This window comes from Ixodes scapularis, unplaced genomic scaffold, assembly GCF_016920785.2.
Source record: "Ixodes scapularis isolate PalLabHiFi unplaced genomic scaffold, ASM1692078v2 PGA_scaffold5__190_contigs__length_132052651, whole genome shotgun sequence".
NCBI classification, from domain to species: domain Eukaryota; kingdom Metazoa; phylum Arthropoda; class Arachnida; order Ixodida; family Ixodidae; genus Ixodes; species Ixodes scapularis.
Genome location: NW_024609880.1, coordinates 94,751,943 through 94,773,315, shown reverse-complemented (window position 1 = coordinate 94,773,315; position 21,373 = coordinate 94,751,943). Strand labels below are relative to the sequence as shown.

Genomic DNA, 21,373 nt, shown 5'->3' with positions numbered 1-21,373 from the left:
TGAAGCTGCGCCACACAAAACGAGGAGAGCTTACTGTACCCCTCTTCGTCTTTCAGCAACATTCTTTCATTCTTGAAGCACGAGTGCTACTCTAGACACTTTGCACAATTCACTGCTTTTTCACAAAAACCTTACGAATTGTTTCAAAGGTCTCCATTTTAGATTTTCCGGGTGTGACGCAAAATTGATGTTCTCTCTCGCTCTGCTATCTATGTGGTCACAAAAACTCGAGTAGCGCAGCTACAAATGTTCATGGAACGACGCCCTTTGGCATAATCTGACGCCAGGGTCTCTGCCCTCGACTCCAGCGCGAACATCACGTGCTGCCACCTCTTTTTACGCTACAAAATCAGTTTCGAATCGTTCTGATTGAACCTAGTATTACTACGGCGCGAGTCAACCGAAAGCGTTGGCAATTTGAAGGGACCACACAAACGAGTTTTCAATGTAAAGCGCTCAGGTATCCTAGAAAGTGAGAACAGTAAAGAGGTGCCTTGATCGCCCCGCCTCCAACGCAAGCTTCCCACCTCCAACAACACTTCAATACCCCCTGCACCTCGAGTACGCACACGAGTGCAGCCAAGGCACGTTGAAAGGCATGAAGCGCCCTGGAGGCCGGGCATTCAAAAGAGACGCTCTGCCATTCTCATTCTATCAATGACTATAGGATTTACCACAGTGGTGCCTGAAGGTGGTGCATCTTGTACAGTATAGACCACTTACAACGTAACCGCTTATAGTGCAGGACCGGGTATAACGCGGTTTTTTTAAACCACCGGTTCGCCTCCCATAGAACTCCATGTAATTACATACCGCTTAAAACGCAGGCGCGCGAAGGGAAATACCGGTTATAGTGCGGTTTCTGGCACAGCCCGCCGACCGCGCCGACGACCGGAGCAGCGAGCACGCTTGCCTGTGCGACACTAGATAACGGCGCTGACGGCGCGAGCCGCAAGCGTTGCGCAAGCGGCACTCGCGGGGCAAGGAGGGTGCTCGAAGAAGCGGGAGAAGCGAAGAGAGAGGCTTCAGTTGCCCTAGCGACGGAGGGACGCACGCACGTGTCGTTCACGTGCGTGCGTCCCTCCGCTGCGTTGGAAACCAACAACCGCAACGACAGACCAATAGCAGGTCGAGGAGAAGTGTTCGCGCGCATTGCATGCCCGTCGCGGGCCGGCTGCTTCTATCCGCGAACATGGCGTCGGTTGTGATCAACGTTGTGATCGTCGTCGTAGACGGCGTTCATCTCATCGTTCCGCGTAAAAGCGCTATCCTTGACTGTGAATTTTCGTTGTGTGTCGCTATGATAACCCAGCACGTACTGGAAGGGAAGATCCACCTACTCGAGCGGCGATGTCGTGGCGGCGCTCTCAAGACGGCAGAAACGCCCGTGTCGTCGTGTTTGTTTACTTCCACTACAGTGGTGATTTCTAAGCATTTGTTTCCTCGAACATCGCCCGGATTTCTTATTTGGCGCATTTCATGCGTGTGCTCAAGTTCAAGGTATTACTGGCGCGTACCGTATGAAGGATCCGAATTTTCACGCGTTTTCATCTCCGGAAAAAAGTGATTAGGGTTAGCAGTCCTGAACGCTCGCAACATCCGTCCGCAACCCGCGACGCCGCTAAGAGGCTGCGCCAGGCAAAAGCCGCTCATTTCTTTCAAAATGTGTGACACACTTGAGAGAGATGTGTACTAGTCTGCTGAAATAAAGACTTTCCTCAAACTAAGCTTTATTTTTCATCTAACATAAAATAAATTCTTTTACAAAGGTAAGTTGTCACATGGCATGTATTTTGGCCTGAAAAATTGATGTTTCGGTTATAACGCGGTACCGCTTATAGTGCGGATTTTCGCGACTCCCGCTACATACGTTATATGCGGTCTACACTGTACAGCGACATTACCCGGAACAAACTCTCCTCGGTAAAAAAATTTAGAAATCAACAACGCAGCGACCGACAACGGCGGCGGTACCTGCTCCTACCCCTGCCACTGCCCCCCCGCGTTAAGGTCGGCGTGGCCTCACCTTGCGTCGGTCCAGACGAGGGGTGACCCTCTCGCTGTTGTCCGACCCCGACAGGTCGGGCGTCATGTCCAGCAGCCTTTGCAAGGCACGGTCCCGGTCAAACGACGTAGTGTAGAACAACAGATGCCGGGTCTCGAAGGGGAACAGGAACGGACTGGAGACCCACAAGTCGGCTCCCATTAACATTTGGACAGCATGCCAACGGGCGGACATCCGCAAAATGCAGGCAGAACCACCCTTCCTGCTCTCTGCATTCAGAGCTGTGGACTGGAGGGGGCGCTACATACTGTCACACGCAACTGATGACCCTCTGCGAGAGAGCCCATTTCGTATCTCAGATTCGTTCGAGCTACTGATAGCCATAACATATCTGTTAGTTCAATATGCCATTATTTACAGCAGTGGTTCTCAAACGGGGTTCTGCAGACTCGACGGGGTCCGCAAGGCCATTTCTGGGGTGTGCGAAGCCCTCGCCTTAACCCTCAACCCCTCCCCCTCCCTCCTTCTTACCTAAAAAAAAAAAAAAAGAAACAAACTACAAAACCCTTTCTGTTGACCCTGGCTTGGTGGAGAAGGCTACTGCCCGTTATGAAGGGTACCACCTATCCATCCATTTATTCTTTTACTTTATGCTTCTCATTTCTGTCTATAATAGTAAAGGACGCCCCTTTCCCACTGCCATTAGTCGTCTTATTTTATAATTAGAGTGAATGCGTGCCTCACCAGGCGTAGGCCACCTGGGTGAGCCACGACGGTATGTTTCCAGTCATGATGGCCAGGGGGTCCTGTAGTTGCCGATTCGCTTTGGCAGTCAGCTTGCTGTTGACAAACTCGGCCCTCGGGAGGGCAGGCAGGTACGAATGAAGCTGCACGAAGGGTCGGGGGATTGTGGACCGATGCATGAACGCCGCCAAACCCTCTAAACCAGGTGGCAGCTTGCGACACCTAAGCAATGTTTTTAATAACAAAAGGTTATCCAACTTTAGTAGACAAGGATTAGATCATATAGTGGCACAGGTGTCACCGAGGTACCGCCTGGGTGGCGACAGCTGCAGGAACGGGATTAGGAGACTCCCTCGTGGGAAATTGAGACCACAAACAAATATCCTAATGATAAAACTGAGGTGGCAAGGCTACCTTTTCTGGGAAAGTGGAAGAGAAACAGAAACTTTTCTAAAATATCAGAAAGTAGTTTCTAAATGTTTATGGCTGTTTTCACAATCATAAATATATAGCCTTAAGATATATACAATATACCGTAAAATACCGGGCAAGTGCTCTCTCAAACTTGAGATAATTGCAAAAAAATGGGGGCTGGGCACTTGTCCGGTAATCAATTTTACATATAAATGAATTATGCATATTTTCTCAGATCTTGCAAATTCGGGAATAGGCGCTTAGTATGGAATGGACAGATGTGCGGTATTCCACAGTATATGCCCCCAAAACCAACAAGAAATCCACAAGTCTACAAATGCTAACACAACGCTGCCTAACAGGCTGGTTGAAAAGGCCATTGAAAACATCCCAAGAGTAAAATGCGACCCTTAATTCCTCATTTTCTGAAAGAGCAAGGGACACCATGCGCAACAATGTACGCACGGTTGTTTGGCCACGTTGGAGCATGGCAGGTTCTGTCTGTAGAAGGATTTGACGACTAGCGAAACACCCACCTCGTATAGGTGCCCCCAGTGCTGGGAGAGGGCGTAGACCACCCTGAGCAGGGTGATCACCTGGAGGGAGGCGTCCTGGATGGTCACCGACTCCGGCAGGGTAGCGCTCAGGTGCTGGTGCAGCAAAGATACCGTCTCGGGCACCACACCCTCTGCACCGGGAACGAGTCCCACCCCGCTGTCAGAACATGGCTCGTTTCGCAACTTCAAAATCAAACTGCAGGCAGGTCCGACACAATGCGCATTAATGAGTGCCGGTTTAATGGCTTAGAATGTACTGTTTGCCCAAACGAAACATTGGCACTTTTGTGCATTGAACTTTGAAAGGGCATTTGTTATGGCCTTTGCAGTCTCGGGTGTGCAATGCATTCTGGTCTGGCAGCCCGGCACAGCAGGCACCAAGGTAAAACATGTTCCATTTTCGCGTCAGCGCAGCCACAGCACGCGTAAATGCTGCTGGTCGTGTCGGTCCCATCCTTTGCCAACGTGACGCTGCTGCCACACATGCAGGCGCTATGTTCGAGCGCAAGAGCTCGTCAAGACCACGCTCAAACGAGTCCCATCGAGGCGAGGACGCGGGGTGGCTCCTCACCGTTCCAGAGGTCGTCCTTCTTCTTGGCCATGGACTTGGAGCCCGAGGAGCTCTTGTTGCGGCGACTAGAAAGCCCCGGGGCCGAGGAGGAGCTCTGGCCCCCCCGTCCGGAGGAGCCTGAGGGGGTCCCGCTGCGGTCGTCCTCCGGCACGGGCCGGTACCTGCAAGTCACGCAACACCACACGCATCAGCCACGCCCCCCAGCACCGACGGGGAAGCCCCCGAAGAATCCCTACTGCCTCAATAGTATAGGGCAGCTTCGATACTCTGGCTCACTCTAAAATCAACCAAAATAATCGGCATGTGCGCGCGACGATCTCGAATTTTCGTGAAAGGTGTACGACTTCCTGCACCCTAATATAGGAACATCAAGGTTTGCTTCGGGGTGGCACTTGGACGAAGTCGAGAGACTGCTCCCTTTTTGTCTTCCGTACACCGGTAAACACCAAAAAGAAACCCTTAAACCAACTTTATAAAACTCGAGAAAAAAAAAAAACGCCCCGAATGGGAGTTGTTTTCTAACAGGAAAAACCCGAGCCTCAAAGAAAAGTTTTATCTACCACCTTATTTTGTGTTGCCCCGGAACACAACCTGCACCGAACTGCCCGTAAAGCCGCAACGCCCTTGCGCCATATCATTCAACGTCGGCCCCAACAAATGCTATTTTTCACTTGACATCAAAAATCAACACCGAAAGACGGCGTCGGGAAAAAATGAACCCTTAAAAGATAAAACCCCCGCTTGCGACGTCCGAAAAAGAAGGAACAGGAGGCGGCAAAAAGGAGGCGCGCACCAGATGGTGTGGGTCTGGACCCAGATGTTGGCGTAGCCCATGGGATTCTCCGAGTCCGTGTCCGTCTCATGCCCGTCGGGGCTGGCCCCACTGTACTGCCGGATGGCCTGGTACACCGTCATGCCATACGGCAGCGGGTGGTCCCCCATCAGGAACTGCAGCTTGTGCCGCGCCTGGCCCTGGTTGATCATCATCGCCGCCTGGGGAAGAGGGGCACACGGCTTGAGGTAAGACTTTCCTTCGCTCATCTCTCAAAAACTGACTCTTTATTGGAAAAAATATAAGATCATGAGCCATGCCATCCTGAAGGTGGACGAGCAGCGACGCTGTTTCGCACACGACACAAAATTTCGAACAAAGGTACGAGCACATATATTGTCTTGATCGGTGGTCATCGTGACGAAAGGTATGCACACACATTTTTAGTCGTCTTGATCGGTGGTCGTTATTTCACGTAGACGACTATCGCCGTCCCGAGGAGCCAGAGGAAACTAGACACTGCCACTCGGCGGAAAGTAGATGCATGACGGGACCACCACCCCAAAAGAGCGAAAGGAAGGAAAACTATAGTAGGTCAAAAGTCAAGAAGGTAGCGGCAAATGCCCCTCAAAGGGAATCGTATATCCCTCCGCCACCTCCGCATCCAATGGCGTCTTATCGTTCCCGTGACGTCACAACCAATGCGCGAGGAGGGTCTTGCCTTTCTGTACATATTTGCTTTACCTTTCAACTTTGACTTAGCACTGTGGAAGCCACAAGAGGGAGACTAGAGTTTTCACCCTTTGATGGAAACAAATAAGACTTTCGGGAATTAGGTTCCCTCTCCGATGGATACAAAGGCTGCTTTCAGGGGCTCAGTTCCCCCTCCGATGAATACAAAGATCACTTTCTGAAAAAGTGGGATCGGAGATAACTTGGCATCACTGTGTGGCCAATATCTATCCATTGAAGCGGAAAAAAAAGTGTTTCCAGTGAACTTTTCTTTAGACTGTGGAGGGATTTGAAACTAGCACATCACACTTGTGTGAGGAGCTCCTTCTACGTTCTTAACTTGTAACCGACTATAGGCACGCAAGCGCTTGGAACGACGACAAAGAGAGGGCAGTGCGAGCGTAGACATGGCCAACACGGGTCGCAAAGCGGCAAATCTTTGAGAAACCTTTATTATCTACCCGAGAGTCTACTGATCTAAAAAATAGTGCCTATTGATAACTAATCTACTCAATAAACCTATTGTTAAATTACCCGAGCATCAAGGAGAATGCAGTGAATCGTGTTCCACACGCCGCACATGCTAGCGTCTGCAGCAGTAGCTGTTCTAAAGCAAAAGCCTAAAACGAATGGCATCTTGCACGCACGTTCGTTAATGCTTTATTATTTTGGTTATTTACTTTGAATCTTTTACACAAGGAAGGCGTGCACGTGCGGCGGTGCGAGCATAGTTTTTAGTTGCTGCCCACAAAAAATCCACAGAACCCTAACTATAACCAGCTTCACCGTAAAACCGAAGATGGCTCTTCGCGTTCCAGAGCTAATCCTTGCTTTCGAAGTGTTTTAGGTGTTGCGCTTCCTGTGCTAGTACGGCCTGTGTGCAACCGTCGCCTCTGGGAAGGCCGTCTTCTAAACACTTTGCAAGCTCGTCGGGTCACTGGGATTACGAGACCATGCAGTGCGGCTCCATTGTTATCTTTTTCCACCAGCATGATGGCTTTCCATTTAAATAAAGTCGCTTGGATGAATTTTTTTCGTTTTTCTACGTTAAAACGGTAGATGTCCATAGACACGGGAGGATGCTCGCAGTATGGATTCTAAAAGTGGCGAATGTAAGCGAACGGTCACAGTGGGGATGGGGCTAGCCAACTTATATTGAGTATCGCATTTTTCTTTTAACTCTTGCTTTTTGGTTTAGTCGTAACTCCCATGTAGTTTTGCCACCTATTTTGGCGAAAAGAAGTGGCCATTAAGAATTTGGCAAACACAGTATGTACTATAGCTCACGACGAAGGAATAGGTTTGGTTTTAGTTTTGCCAAGCCTGCATCTTCACTTTTCTAGCGACCTTATATGCTCTGCTGCAGGAGCAATGGTGTTTTCTGCTGCCGAAAAAGCTGCCACTGCGAAAAGGAGACCGCTTATGTACTGAACATATGAAACAATTATTTTCTTGCATGATAATTTGCAATAATTGCATTAGCAGCTGATATCTAACTTGCTGACTAGACAAGGGCAATTTCAATTATTTTTGTTAAAAAAGCTAGCTACCAGTTGTTTGTGTGACAATGTGACAGGTTGCATCTTTACATGCTACCAGACATGTGCAGTTTTGTACACTCTTATTTTTATTAATTTGCATAACTTCTCAGTTGCACCTTTTGCCGGCTTTCATGTACAATTAACAGGTGATTACTAGTCAAGCTATACAGTATAGACCACTTACAACGTAACTGCTTATAGTGCAGGACCGGGTATAACGCGGCTTTTTTAAACCACTGGTTCGCCTCCCATAGAACTCCATGTAATTACATACTGCTTAAATTGCAGGTGCGCGAAGGTAAATACCGGTTATAGTGCGGTGGAAACAACCGCAACTCTGCGACACTAGATAACGGCGCTAGCTGCGAGCGGCACTTGCGGGGCAAGGAGGTTGCTCGAAGAAGCGGGGAGAAGCGAAGAGAGAGACTTCAGTTGCCATAGCAACGGAGCGACGCACGCATGTGTCATGTGCGTGCATCCCTCCGCTGCATTGGAAACAACCGCAACGACAGACCAATCGCAGGTCGAAGAGAAGTGTTCGCGCGCGTGACTGAATTTTCGTTGTGTGTCGCTATGATAACCCAGCATGTACTAGAAGGGAAGATCCACCTACTCGTGCGGCGATGTCGTGGCGGCACTCTCAAGACTGCAGAAACGCCCGTGTCGTTGCGTTTGTTTACTTCGACTGCAGTGGACCTTTCTAAGCATTTGTGTCCTCGAACATCGCCCAGATTTCTTATTTGGAGCATTTCATGCCTGTGCTCAAGTTAAAGGTATTACTGGCGCGTACCGTATAAAGGATGCGAATTTTCACGCACTTTCATCACCGGAGAAAAGTGATTAGGGTTAGCAATCCTGAACGCTTGCAACGTCCATCCGCAACCCGCGACGCCGTTAAAAGGCTGCGCCAGGGGAAAGTCGCTCATTTCTTTCAAAATGTGTGACACACTTGAGAGAGAAGTGTACTAGTCTGGTGAAATAAAGACTTTCCTCAAACTAAGCTTTATTTTTCATCTAACATAAAATAAATTCTTTTACAAAGGTAAGTTGTCTCATGGCATGTATTTTGGCCTGAAAAATTTATGTTTTGGTTATAGCGCGGTACCGCTTATAGTGCGGATTTTCGCCACTCCCGCGACATACTTTATATGCGGTCTACACTGTAATAGTAGCGTTACCAGTTGCATAGTTTATGTGCTGCCTGTCTCATTTATAGGGTTGTGCGAATATTAAAAATTTCGAATAGTAGTTCCGAATAATACACTATTCGATATTCGCTTCGAGAAGAACACTATTCGCGTTTTTCGAAGTGATTGCTTTGGGTTGGCTTTGGTGAGTCAGCTTCTTACCAAGCCCCGGTGCGCTGCGGAGAAACAATACCCGCGGAAGCGAGCTTCGCGGATGTTGCTTCCCCTCAGCGCACAGGTGCTTGGTAAGAAGCGCACTCACCGGGGTAACTCGTCGCGATAAACACTTGGAAACTTATGAATATCCTAAATGCGTGCTTGGAAGTATACAACGTACTACATTCAAAGCGCGATGGTGCACCTGTGCCGACTGTATTTGAAAATAAATGAAAACTTTGTGAATGTGTATATCTACATTGCAGTAAAAGTTTTAAAATTAAACTGTTATGCAAGAGGGTACTATGTTAGGCAGAGATGCCCTTACAACCTACGTTCATCATGCGCGATTCATTCTTTTTTAAACTCGAGATTAAAGAAAGAATATTATATATAGCAAGATTCATAAATTAACTCCATTGGGTATAGTTGGCCATCTCTATAGATTCATTTTATGTCAAATCCGTCGTTTACTCGCCATCCCAAAACACCAGACCTTCTGAGGTCACAGTTCATAGACCGTAGAATACCGAGCATCTGCCCATTCCACATTAAGCACCCATCCCCAAATTTGTAAAATCTGAGAAAATACGCACAGTACATTTATATGCAAAATTGATAATTAGACAAGCGCCCATTCCCCATTTTTTGTGATTATCTCTGAAGTTTGAGTGGGCGCTTGCCCGGTATTTTACGGGATACAGATAGATCAAACTTAGCTTATAAATGAACAAGTGGAACAACCTTCACAAGTTTAGCTGGGTTTTCGACTAAGCATTATGCAATGCTAGTAAAAGGCGTGGAAAAACTATTCGATATTCAAATCAAAAATATTCGGCCAAAACCAGTATTCGCTTTGAATTCGCTTTGAACTCAAAATCCACTATTCGCAGAAGACTACTTATTTACTTGAATTGTTATCATTTACAATTTTAAAGGTAATAAAGAAAGTATTTGCATATTTTCTTTTGTTTTTTCCTAACGGTACACACATATTTGTAACATATTCAATATTCTAAGCTATTTTCCAATATTCGTATTCGAAAATTTCAATATTTTCACCCCCCTAGATATTATTCATATTGATCTGTTAAACTAGCATCAGAAAGTAAAGACGATGCTACAATTGAGTAACGCAAATCAATGCAGGAAGGGATGCTCGAGAAGCGGACGGCACGGGCTGGGCCCACCTACCATGGTGTCGTCGATGTCTTCATCAGAGTTTTCCTCGTCGCTGCCACCATCGTCTTCATCCTGCAGTAACCATCATTAAAACCCATTTATAGAAGGAGTGTCAAGCTTGCACACAAGTGCCACACCTTGCCTACAGTGAAATAACACCTGAAAATACACCAGCTGAACAAGCGAAGGATCACTCAACTGAATGCCAAAAACGGTTTCGCTGAGAGATTTTATAAATTTTCTGGCTTGTTCAACTGGAGCTTGTTCAAGAGGCATTTCACTGTATAAAGCATTAACAAATTCCCTGCACAATCAAACACTTACAAACGATATGAGCACACGCAAAAACCAGATGCCTAAGCACATGCACGGCCCTTAGAGGTACTTGCAAGTGAAAGAGCCCCGCAAGGACCGGACTGCCAGGAAAAGCCAAAAACGGGGACGCAGAACGGTCAAGCACTCACCCGTATGCGTCCATAGCCACGGATGACCAAGTAGCGCTCGATGGCTTGCACAAGTGCCAGGGGGTCTATCTTGACGGGTCCTCCTCGCCACTGCCGCAGGTTCGAGCACGACGGATGCCGCTGGAGATTGCACTGTACACCCACATGGACACCTTTCAGTTGCCTCGCGCAAAAAGCAAGTTGTACACATAAGTTAAAAAATTGCATAAAGTAGTTCTCACCAGACTTGGCCGTCAGAGGAAAAAAAATTATGCTCTTTAAGGGGGCACACCCCCTGGGAGGGTCAACTTTTGAACCCTTGGCTTAACATTAATGAAATTTACAGGGTAGGCTGGTGGTCATGCTTGAGGGAGCAAAACAAAATTTCACGTCTGTCGGTTAAGTGGGAAGGAAATTACGGCAGCTTTTACCAGCAACACGCCTACATTGTTTAGTTAATCTATCGTCGGAAAACTATCTCGATATTCAAGATTTTTATTCGCTAGATATTTAGCAGAATGCCTAGGAGGTGCGGCTATGGAAAGCTTCTTTTAAAAGGTCATTTACTTCTATCAATTTTCTCTTCTGCTAAATTGGTCAACTTTTTAGTCTTCGGTGTCGACAAAATAAGACATCCGTAAAGTGACAAAAACATTCCATAGCCGCATTCCTTATTAAAGTTCAGTCAGGAAAAGTGAAGAACGAGCCTTCCCTGTATTGCCATTATCAAACATTAGGTTGACTAAAATGGAATTTATACAAAAAGGTGGAACGGAAAAAAATGTGTTCAAAGTGCTCCAAACCCTATCTTTTCTTTAGCTTCGGCGGACAGAAAATAATTTATAAAAAATTAACTATAAAGTGTAAACCAGTGAAAATTTCTGAAAATACTCGTTAGATGTTGGTGGATGTAAATATGTAATTTTTCAAAAGCAATGTTTTTTGCAGGAATATTTTTTTCTGGGTGGTGCCCCCCTTAAGTTTAAACAAATATGCCGTAATAAAATGAAGAATAACTTATCTGAAATATACCTACAAGTATCTTAATTCACCAAATAAAAGAAAAAAATTAGTAACACTGCATGAGGAGCCAAACTTTTTTTACTACTGTAATATCCCGACTCGTCGACCACTCCCCTTGTCGCCCGAAATTCATAAAAAAAAATGGGATGGCCCACGTCTCAGGTGGGTAAACACATACCGTAAAATTCCGAGCAAGCACCTCCACCCAAGCAAGAGCCCCTTCTAACTTCACTGCTATTTTCACATTTCCGCGCAGTTCCGAGAAAGCGCCCCTCCTCCCCGCTCCGCATCCGTATCACGCACCGCGCCCAGGCGACATTGGCCTGCCAAATCCAGTCCAAGAATTCAATACAATCCTACTTTGCAGCCCGATTAGCCCGGTCACCATGCGCCACTGTCGCTTTATTTCGGCAGTGTCAGGTCGGCTATGCATTCTTACACAGAAACAAAGAAAATTGAAGTCGTCCAATGGCACCATAAAAACGGAAAAAACGTACACCAGACGTCTCGACACTTCAAGCTCGACCGGATATAAGAATGGGACAAGAATTTTGACAATTTGCTACAGCAAAACTACGGGAAAGCCAAACTTCGACTAAAGCTAAGTAACGGCGCATCAGTGTTCGGTGAATACGTGGACGACGCGCTCTTTGAATACCTGGAGCGCGAAAGAAGGGCAGGACGAGCCGTTAGCAACTGGCTTCTTTCTGAAGAAGTTGTCAAAAAAGCTAACGGCATGCAGTTGGGAAACATCGCGGAACGCTGCGAACTTTTTTTTGTGACCGACTCTGAGGAATCTTTTGGTGGTTCTGAAAGTGATTAACATAGCAGTGACCAGGGATGGGCAAAATACATGCAAATATGTTTCGAAATACAAATACAAAATACTTCGTCAAAAATGTATTTAATTACAATTCTAATTACATTTCCAAAAAAGCATTTAAATACAAGATACAAATACAACCAAACGTATTTGGTCTCCTCAAATACTTTTCCAAATACATTCCTCAAAATTTGCATCAGCGACCTCAGGGCACCTGCAATGGGTTTCTGGGTATCGCATTTTAATTTTGCATCGCACACTCGGGATTTAGTGTGCGAGGCTCTAGTAACGTAATAGAAATATAATCACAAAAAAATGTAATCAGCTTCGACGTAATAGGTGAAAAAAGTACAAAGCTTCAAGCAGCTTTTTTTGTCGATTACATTTAGGCATTAATTAGATCAATAAAAACCGAAACGACCAAGACGCGCAGCGGTAGCTAAATAATTTTTTATTGCTGCAACTCGCGCCAGTTACGAAAATCTGGATGACCCGCACATTTAGAATGTTCCAGGCAAAAATATTGATGAAAATCAGGCTGGAAAGCATCACAAGTTGTCACAGGCACTTATTTAGCCAGTCTGCCAGTGAACGTTGATTTCGTCACTATTCTTGCCCTGGACTAGCACCGTAATCACAGTCACTAAAAGCTTATGCTCGATTGAGAGACACTGCATTCGGTGCAGAACATAGTTTTCTTCCTGCTCTGGATAGTGACAATAAATATGAGGGATGTATTTTCGCCCACAATATTGTATTTAATTACAATTGTATTTGAAATACCCACATTTTAGTATCTAAATACACACGTCAAATACATTACCCAATTTGTAATTAAATACAAATGCAAAATACACAAAGTATTTCAAATATGTATTTCAAATATTTGTATTTGAAATACTGCCCATCCCTGGCAGTGACAAATCTTTGGCCCAATAAAGTCGATATTCCCAGAGATAAATAAAATATTAAATCCATGCGCACTGCACTTTTTTTCTTCTAGGGGTAAAATTTTGTTGCTGCCATTTTGAATTTCGGTATCATTCCGGGATAGTGGTTGCCAGTTTCTCCCGTTTTTATCCTATAATTGAGTTGCTAGCATTTAAGCTACTATTCTGGTACAAAGCCCAAAGTGAAAGTGACACTAACCCATGGGTTAAACTCTAGTGTCCACCAATACCCTTTCAAAGCGAGAAGCAAAAGTGCAGATGTGTCCGCGCTTGCAGTGTAGCGCAACGCACGCTGCACAACACAGCACAAAGGCGGCGTCGGCACTTTTTAATGTTTTAGTCAGAGAGGGTATGGGAAAGCACCAAAGTTTACCACTTAGCTTTGTTCCGACCAAGTACTCTACACCACACTAGGTGTGTGGATGATAGTGCCTCGATTCTTTCGAGAAAACCAGCAAATAACTGCACCCGCTCGTTTGTACCAACAGTGTCGCGCTTTCTACACCTAAATCTGACAACAGTGAGCAGCAAGTCTCAAATTCTATTGTTGCCCTGCTTTGGGGAACGGCAGCACACCTTGAGCTGGTGGGTGTTGAAGAACTTGAGGGCAGAGGTGCCCCTGCCACCCCCCACGGCTCCGGGCAAGTCGTGCACCTTGACCGGGAACTGCTCCAGCTGACTCACGCAGGCGTTCAGTTTCTGCACCAGCGCGCTGAGGGGCCCCGGCAGGGGGATCACCTGGTCGTAGACCACGTCCGGGTTGTACTGCGCACGGGGAGAACGAGGAGTCGGCCTTTGGCGGTCAGATTTCGGGTGAGAAGTCTTACAGCAACAGCCATTTCGGCAGGGTCTCGCGGCAGATCCCCGTGCACGTTTTCTGCTGGGTCTTTTTGGCTGGGATATTTCTCCGCTAAACATCATGATGTCACGAGCCATCACGTCACACCTTGATGACGTCACAAGACACCATGAAGTCTCGTGATGCCATGACAAGTCATTGTGAGGTCACCATGATGACATTATGCGATCTGGCACCAGGACGCTATGTGACGCCAATGTCACGTGATGTCATGTTTAGTGTGCAGCACGATTGTCTGTGGTGCGAGTGCAGTACGTCGGCTGTAGCCTAAGTTTGTTTGCAGGACATAGCAAGGAGCCAGGAATTTTTTAGTGATAGTAAGAGGGATAAAAACCGGCCTAAAAATGAATGCTGCATAATCAGGGCTTCCAGGTCCTGCTGTTGATTGTCGGGTTACTGCTTGAGCAACATTGATCTCTATCGTCTTATTCTGCATACACAAAACTGTACGCAAAAATAAATACAGGAGGACACTCAAGACTGCTTACGTGTAGGAAGGCGAAAGCATTATAGTTCTGCGGGAGAAATGTTTGAGTAATATTTCTACACATATTAGTTTAGGGCGACATATAGGACGACGTCCTAGAGATTGATGCCAGCACGTCGACTGCCTCCAATGATGTGAGTCCGTGTGTGGCCTTTTTGTTATGTAATGTCTTCCCTTCATGGTTCTGTTTAGCGTGACACAATGTCTCCTATTTTTTATTTTTTCTTGTGAAATATTGTATGATTATGTAAAAGTTTATACGACACCCCCCTCTATGTAATGCTCCTCTGGAGCCTTTTAGAGGTATGTAAATAAATAAATAAAAGTATGGCATCAAGGACAACGTCTAGGACGATGTCGAGGATAGCGTCAAGGACAGCGTCTAGGATGACGCCGAGGACGATCTTTCGAACTACCTCAAAGATAATGCCAAGAACGGCATCAAGGATGACGTCCTACAGGACGACCTCAAGAATGATGTCCAGAATGACATCACATCCGGCGCAATCGTGACAGTTTGTCTCGGGATGAGCAAAGCTGCGGCGAGGCTGACGTTGTCAGGATGCCTTAGCCGTTCCAGCCACCCAAGCAGTCAAAGCACGCCAGAGATCGGGCCACCGCAACTAACCACAAAGCTGCTTTTCTGTGAATTTTGAGTGACGGGTTAATCTTCTATAATCTTGTTAAGGGAAAATAGCGATGTCTGCGACACACACAAGAGTCCCGTTGAGTGGGAAGTTCCTCCCTCTCCACTTTTCTTGTGCTGGCCGTAGAGTTGTCGGGACGATGTCAGGTTCAAAGAATGTATAGTTCTAGGCGAGAGTTATCGTCACTAGCTGTCAAGGTTCTTAGACAGGCATTACAAAAGAGGCTTTAGCGACATCCACCGGGTGCTCTCTGCCAATCGTTTCATTTGTTCTAAAATTCCTTTTTGTGTCTTTTTTAACAAGAAATTGGTGTGTCCGATGTGATACTGCTCCTTTGGGCACATATAGACTACAAAATAAGTACCGAAATTTCTTTGCAGTATCCCTTTAAAAACAATGTCGACGTCGTCTTTTTAAAGGACGACGTCTATAGGAGGACACTTAGGAGGCTGCGGCGTATTTGCGTCGGCGGTCACTGAAGTCAGAAACGCACCTTTTGCACACGGTGCTCCTGCAGTGACATCACGCTTCCGCACTTAAGTGGGAGTGGCGCATGCCTGATGACATTTTCGTGGCCATCTTTCGGGCACAACGCTGCCACTTTTTCGCGCAACGAGACAAGTGAGGTCGTCCTAGAGGTCTAGGACGACCTCAAGGACGACGCCAAGGACAGGGTCGTCCTCGAGCGTACGATTGAGTGGCGCAAACTGCTCAATCATATTTTTATGGCCATATATGCCGCTTTTTCACTCGATAGGACAGGTAGGCTGTCGCCTTAAAAAGAATCACGAGAACTCTTATATAAAACGTACACAGGATGCAGCATCAGCTGGCACTATGCACCAACAAAAAATTTCGATGGAGCTAAAATAGACAACCAGAAGAGAAGATTGCAATCGCGAGCATCACCATATTTGCCTGCATTCATTTTGTAAAAGATCAAGTAGAAAATTGCCCTCGTGTAGACAAAAATTGCAAACGCTTCGGCAAGTGTGCCAAGCACGTTGTCACTGGTGACCAACATTCGGCTCTCTCGACTCGCCTACCTTGGCCCGTGGCAACGGTTATGCAGCAACATACCGCGGCACCATGCCATCAACCGTCCCACCTGTTTCACGCTCTTACAGCCCAATTCCTAGGGTGCTGCCCTCGCACCACAAACTATGCTGGTGCACTGCAAAGCCTGTTAACAAGGCAGCTGACATGCATCTGGCACGCGTCAACAGTGACGACCCAAACTGTCCTGGCTCGCCTCTATTCGTTGCAGAGCTGAAGCGCTCTCAGAGTTCCTCCAACGAAAGGATCCTCCAGAACACGGCAAGCAAATGGGCGACATTTCAGTCGACGCCACACTCGACCAGGCGTGCCGAGAGGCTTCCCACTGGCTCCCACCTGGGGTGTGTGAAGGAACACTTGAAGGAAGGTGCGGAGCCGGTCGTCTCGATGGCAGTTGGCCATGGTGAGGAAGCTGAGCAGACGGCTCACGAGGCCGCTGTGGATCACTTCGAAGGAAGACACATCCCCTTCCAGCAACACAGCGCGGATCTCCTGCAGGGCTTGCAGTCCGTGGTCCGTCTGCAAAGGAGGAAACGAGGTTACTTCAGAAACGAATTTAGAGCTCCACATCACTAGCTCCAAAATATACAACCCAAACAAAAAAACATTCCTCAATTATAGTCGCCGACCAATTTCACCGATTTCACGAGGACCGAAAAAACATCCAAATAATAGAGCAGTCCGAAAAACCAGCAGGTTAAAAAACTTCCCTTTATGACGTCTAAGCGGGCTTAAAAGAGCTGTCAATAGCGCCTTGCTTCAAGTTAAGCCTGCGCGCGTTGCTTCAAGTTCCGCTTGCGTTTGGCCACTTTCTATGAACTTAGAATCGCCGACTTCTTATCTAGCATTGTGGTTGAGTTCTTTCCGCGCTTCTTAGCAACACTTTGCAGCGGCGGAAGAACAGATGGGGCCATGACGTCCAAGCCAGCATAGTCCGAAAACACGATTCATAAAGAGGAGATGAGAGGCGCAAGTCCACGACTGCAGAATGAGAAATGAACAATGCAAAATGGTCGCAATACTGATGATAACGACGCGCAGCTAGAGAAAAAAAAATCCATAGTACAGTGTAGACCGCATATAACGTATGTCGCGGGAGTCGCGAAAATCCGCACTATAAGCGGTACCGCGTTATAACCGAAACATCAATTTTTCAGGCCAAAATACATGCCATAAGACAACTTACCCTTGTAAAATAATTTATTTTATGTTAGATGAAAAATAAAGCTTAGTTTGAGGAAAGTCTTTATTTCACCAGACTAGTACACTTCTCTCAAGTGTGTCACACATTTTGAAAGAAATGAGCGGCTTTTGCCTGGCGCAGCCTTTTAGCGGCGTCGCGGGTTGCGGACGGACGTTGCGAGCGTTCAGGATTGCTAACCCTAATCACTTTTCTCCGGAGATGAAAACGCGTGAAAATTCGCATCCTTCATACGGTACGCGCCAGTAATACCTTGAACTTGAGCACACGCATGAAATGCGCCAAATAAGAAATCCGGGCGATGTTCGAGGACACAAATGCTTAGAAATCACCACTGTAGTCGAAGTAAACAAACACGACGACACGGGCGTTTCTGCCGTCTTGAGAGCGCCGCCACGACATCGCCGCTCGAGTAGGTGGATCTTCCCTTCTAGTACGTGCTGGGTTATCATAGCGACACACAACGAAAATTCAGTCAAGGATAGCGCTTTTACGCGGAACAATGAGATGAACGCCGTCTACGACGACGATCACAACGTTGACCACAACCAGCAGCCGGCCCGCGACCGGCATGCGTGCAACGCGCGCGAACACTTCTCCTCGACCTGCGATTGGTCTGTCGTTGCGGTTGTTGGTTTCTAACGCAGCGGAGGGACGCACGCACGTGAACGACACGTGCGTGCGTCCCTCCGTCGCTAGGGCAACTGAAACCTCTTTCTTCGCTTCTCCCGCTTCTTCGAGCAACCTCCTTGCCCCGCGAGTGCCGCTTGCGCAACGCTTGCGGCTCGCGCCGTCAGCGCAGTTATCTAGTGTCGCACGGGGAAGTGTGCTCGCTGCTCCGGTCGTCGGCGCGGTCGGCGGGCTGTGCCAGAAACCGCACTATAACCGGTATTTCCCTTCGCGCGCCTGCGTTTTAAGCGGTATGTAATTACATGGAGTTCTATGGGAGGCGAACCGGTGGTTTAAAAAAACTGCGTTATACCCGGTCCTGCACTATAAGCGGTTACGTTGTAAGTGGTCTATACTGTATAACATAAATAGCAGTAGGCCTTAGCAATACTCAACAGCCCTGCTAAACCAAGCCAATGCACAAACAGCTGTAGTGGTCGTGGATGGCCACTATGAAGGGGGTGGAAAGAGACAGGAAAGGATACAATAAAGACAGCACCTCAGAAGGCCTGTAAAGATGCTGAAAGGCTTACATTGCTTAACGCGTGGGACGCGAGATGTTTGTGACCCGGGACTTAGCGGATCCACCAATGAAAGGAAAGGACGTCAAGCTACCGTGGAGTTTCGATTAAGGCTGTTTCTCTTTACAATGTGTACATGCATCCAGAGACGGCGCGTGCCGTTGTTGGGCACGTGGCGCCATCTCGTAACAACATACACTACAACTCAGAGTGCCATCTGATGTACAGATGGCATACTAACGACAGCGAACATAGAATCTAAAATGGCGGCTTCTCGGTACTGTCTCCCGATGATCACTCACGACGATCTTTCGGACTTCAAGATGTCCGAAACATTGGTAGTGAATATGCAGAATTGCTATTGGGTAGGTCACGGTCCCTCCTTTTTGTCCGAAATATCAAGCAAGTCCAAATTATCGCCATCCGAAGTATCGGCATTTGAAAAATCGGTCAGCGATCGTATTCCCGAAGTGCACTGAATTTCTGATAATGTGAAAATATGTACTCTCTTCAAAGAGCAATACAGTTTCCACCCAAATCTCCTTTCTCTCAAACGTCCCTTGAACGTCACCAAAGCTAAAGTATAGAAATGATCAATCAGTGCTAAAGTATAGAAATGATTAATAAGTGCTAAAGTATAGAAATGATCAATCAATGCTAAAGTATAGAAATGATCAATCAATCAGTCATTAATTTTATTGTTGTTGCTGGCTTGACACTGCTTACAAAATCAGGTAGCCCTCGAGCAACCTCGATCTGCGCATACAGTGCACATCTATCTTTTCTTGGGAGCTCAAAATAACTTAAACAATGTCACGAGTGACCGTTTTTCGTAGATGGTGCGTAGATTTCATCTTGCAAATACAGCAAAACCTTCAGTCTAGCTATACTGATCGAATGCAAATGTGCGAACAAGCCCTTACATGAAATCCCAAACTTCTCGTGACGCACTGCAGAGTAAAAGACAAGGTAGCCTTAATACATAAACAATGCAGTCCAAAAACAGACACCGACACAAGTAAGCAAAGCTCGCGTCAATACACAACAGCTTATCGCTTAAAAAACGAGAGCCCATTGCCACAGCCGTCACACCGTGACAGACGCCACGAGCTCCAATAGAACATGGGGACTCACCAGAGCATCTAGGTGGTCCAGGGAAGCCAGCAGGCGATTCAGGGTGTTCAGGGCAGGATGAGAGCTGCCCTGATCCGAGGTAAAGTGGTTGTCGTCAAACTTCTTGGCTGGGAGACGGACAAAAAAGGCACGTTGAAGCCCCCTCGACGCGTTCCGGCAGGCCCGCTCAGGCACCCAAACCAACAAGAAAAAAAAAATCAAGAAAAAGCTTTTTTTCTGACATTCTTTTTTTTTGATCAGAGAGCTGCAACCTACATTTTCACCAATTATTTCACCAAGAAAGTTTGTATTTATTTACTTCCATCATTTCAAGGTCACGTATCCGACCGTTTGCGAGTGTAATACGGGGGGAAAAAACTAGAATTTTCAGCCGGATCCTGTGTGGGGGGAACAGGTTGTGGAATGCCGCCATTTTGGTATCATTTGAAAGCTGCTTTCTTCAGCCATCTGTTCTTAGAGGAATCTATGCTCTACGTCTGTCAACAATGAACATATCCGTAGAGAAACACAACGCGAATAGTGCTTCGCCATTGGAGCTTTCTTGTCGCATGAGGGAAATGGCACGTTCTCATTGGACACTATGCGATTTCAGCTACTATAGCATTCGCCATCTTGGACAAGTTATCTGACCATGGCTGGCGGTTATTGGAAGTTTAGAGCCACTTACAAGATTGAAAAACGGCAAAAAAAAGACGACATATAGTTGATGAAGCGTCGTCCAAAACTTCTAAGCTATTGGAGTCCGGCTCTGCCAAGCGCGCTAAACTGCATCGCGTCAAGCTGTGGCGCTCCCGAGTGCATGGCGAAAGCGGAACAATACACGTGGACATGATTCTGATCTCCGAAGCCAAGCGGGCGGAGATAGGGCACCGCGCAACCAAGGCACGAAAAAAGCCGTCGTCCGCATTGGCTGCACATAAAGGTCTTCTCACCGTGACAAAAAAGCAGATCTGCCAGAGGTCGACGCTGCCTTCACTGTTGTAAGCCTAAAGCGCAAAACACATGTACAGCGAAACCGTCCGATCCAACTTTCGATCAGGCAATACGACGGTCGGAGGCGAGGGTTTTCATTGCTCTCCGGTGCTACGAAATCCCTTGCCCTCAAGGTCATTTCGGCAGTTCGCACGTTGGATCGGACAGTTTCGTCGTACATGTGTTTCGCGCTTAATAGCTGCAAATACGCTTTTCGAGTGTGTCAAGTGCGAAGCTTGAAGGTGGTACTGTAAACATCTCAAAAGCAGACCGGGAGTATGGGACTGCAGAGAAGCTGATTCTAAGCTGTACTAAGCGCGCTGAACTGAAATCGGAGGTGAGTTCTCTGAGGAAGAAGGGAAGCGTGACATGCAACCCCTTCGAGATAAACATTCTCGCATCGCTTGCTCTTGAGTGTACCGGAAACGAAAAAACGGTGCCGAACTATTTTTTTTCTGCAATGAACATTTCAAAAGGAGGTTAGCACTGGAACAATTTCAATCCGCATATATTTTATGCATCACTCCTTCGCTGTGCACTGGAAATAATTCTGTAAATATTAAAATCTCGCAAGTGAACTAGGGCTACGCGATAAATAGTGCCGATGTGTCAGCGTATTTTTTGTCGATCGCACTCAAACGCAAATGTGGGAACCAGCCTTTCTTAGTGACCTCAATCGGTTCGACGGCGTCGCCCAGGCACCCCCGCGGAGCGAAAGAGCACGAGC

The 21,373-nt window shown here is 46.9% G+C and overlaps 1 protein-coding gene across 1 annotated transcript in view; it reads right to left on the bottom strand.

Moving 5' to 3' along the window:
• Nucleotides 1-21,373, bottom strand: part of LOC120838198 (E3 ubiquitin-protein ligase TRIP12) — an 84,098-nt gene that overhangs the window by 12,826 nt on the left and 49,899 nt on the right. Inside the window, 10 exon segments of the mRNA XM_040208007.3 lie at nt 2,027-2,180; nt 2,750-2,892; nt 3,700-3,851; nt 4,292-4,452; nt 5,085-5,284; nt 9,874-9,933; nt 10,326-10,457; nt 13,677-13,865; nt 16,486-16,668; nt 19,675-19,781. Of these exon segments, the coding sequence (XP_040063941.2) occupies nt 2,027-2,180; nt 2,750-2,892; nt 3,700-3,851; nt 4,292-4,452; nt 5,085-5,284; nt 9,874-9,933; nt 10,326-10,457; nt 13,677-13,865; nt 16,486-16,668; nt 19,675-19,781 (1,481 nt within the window).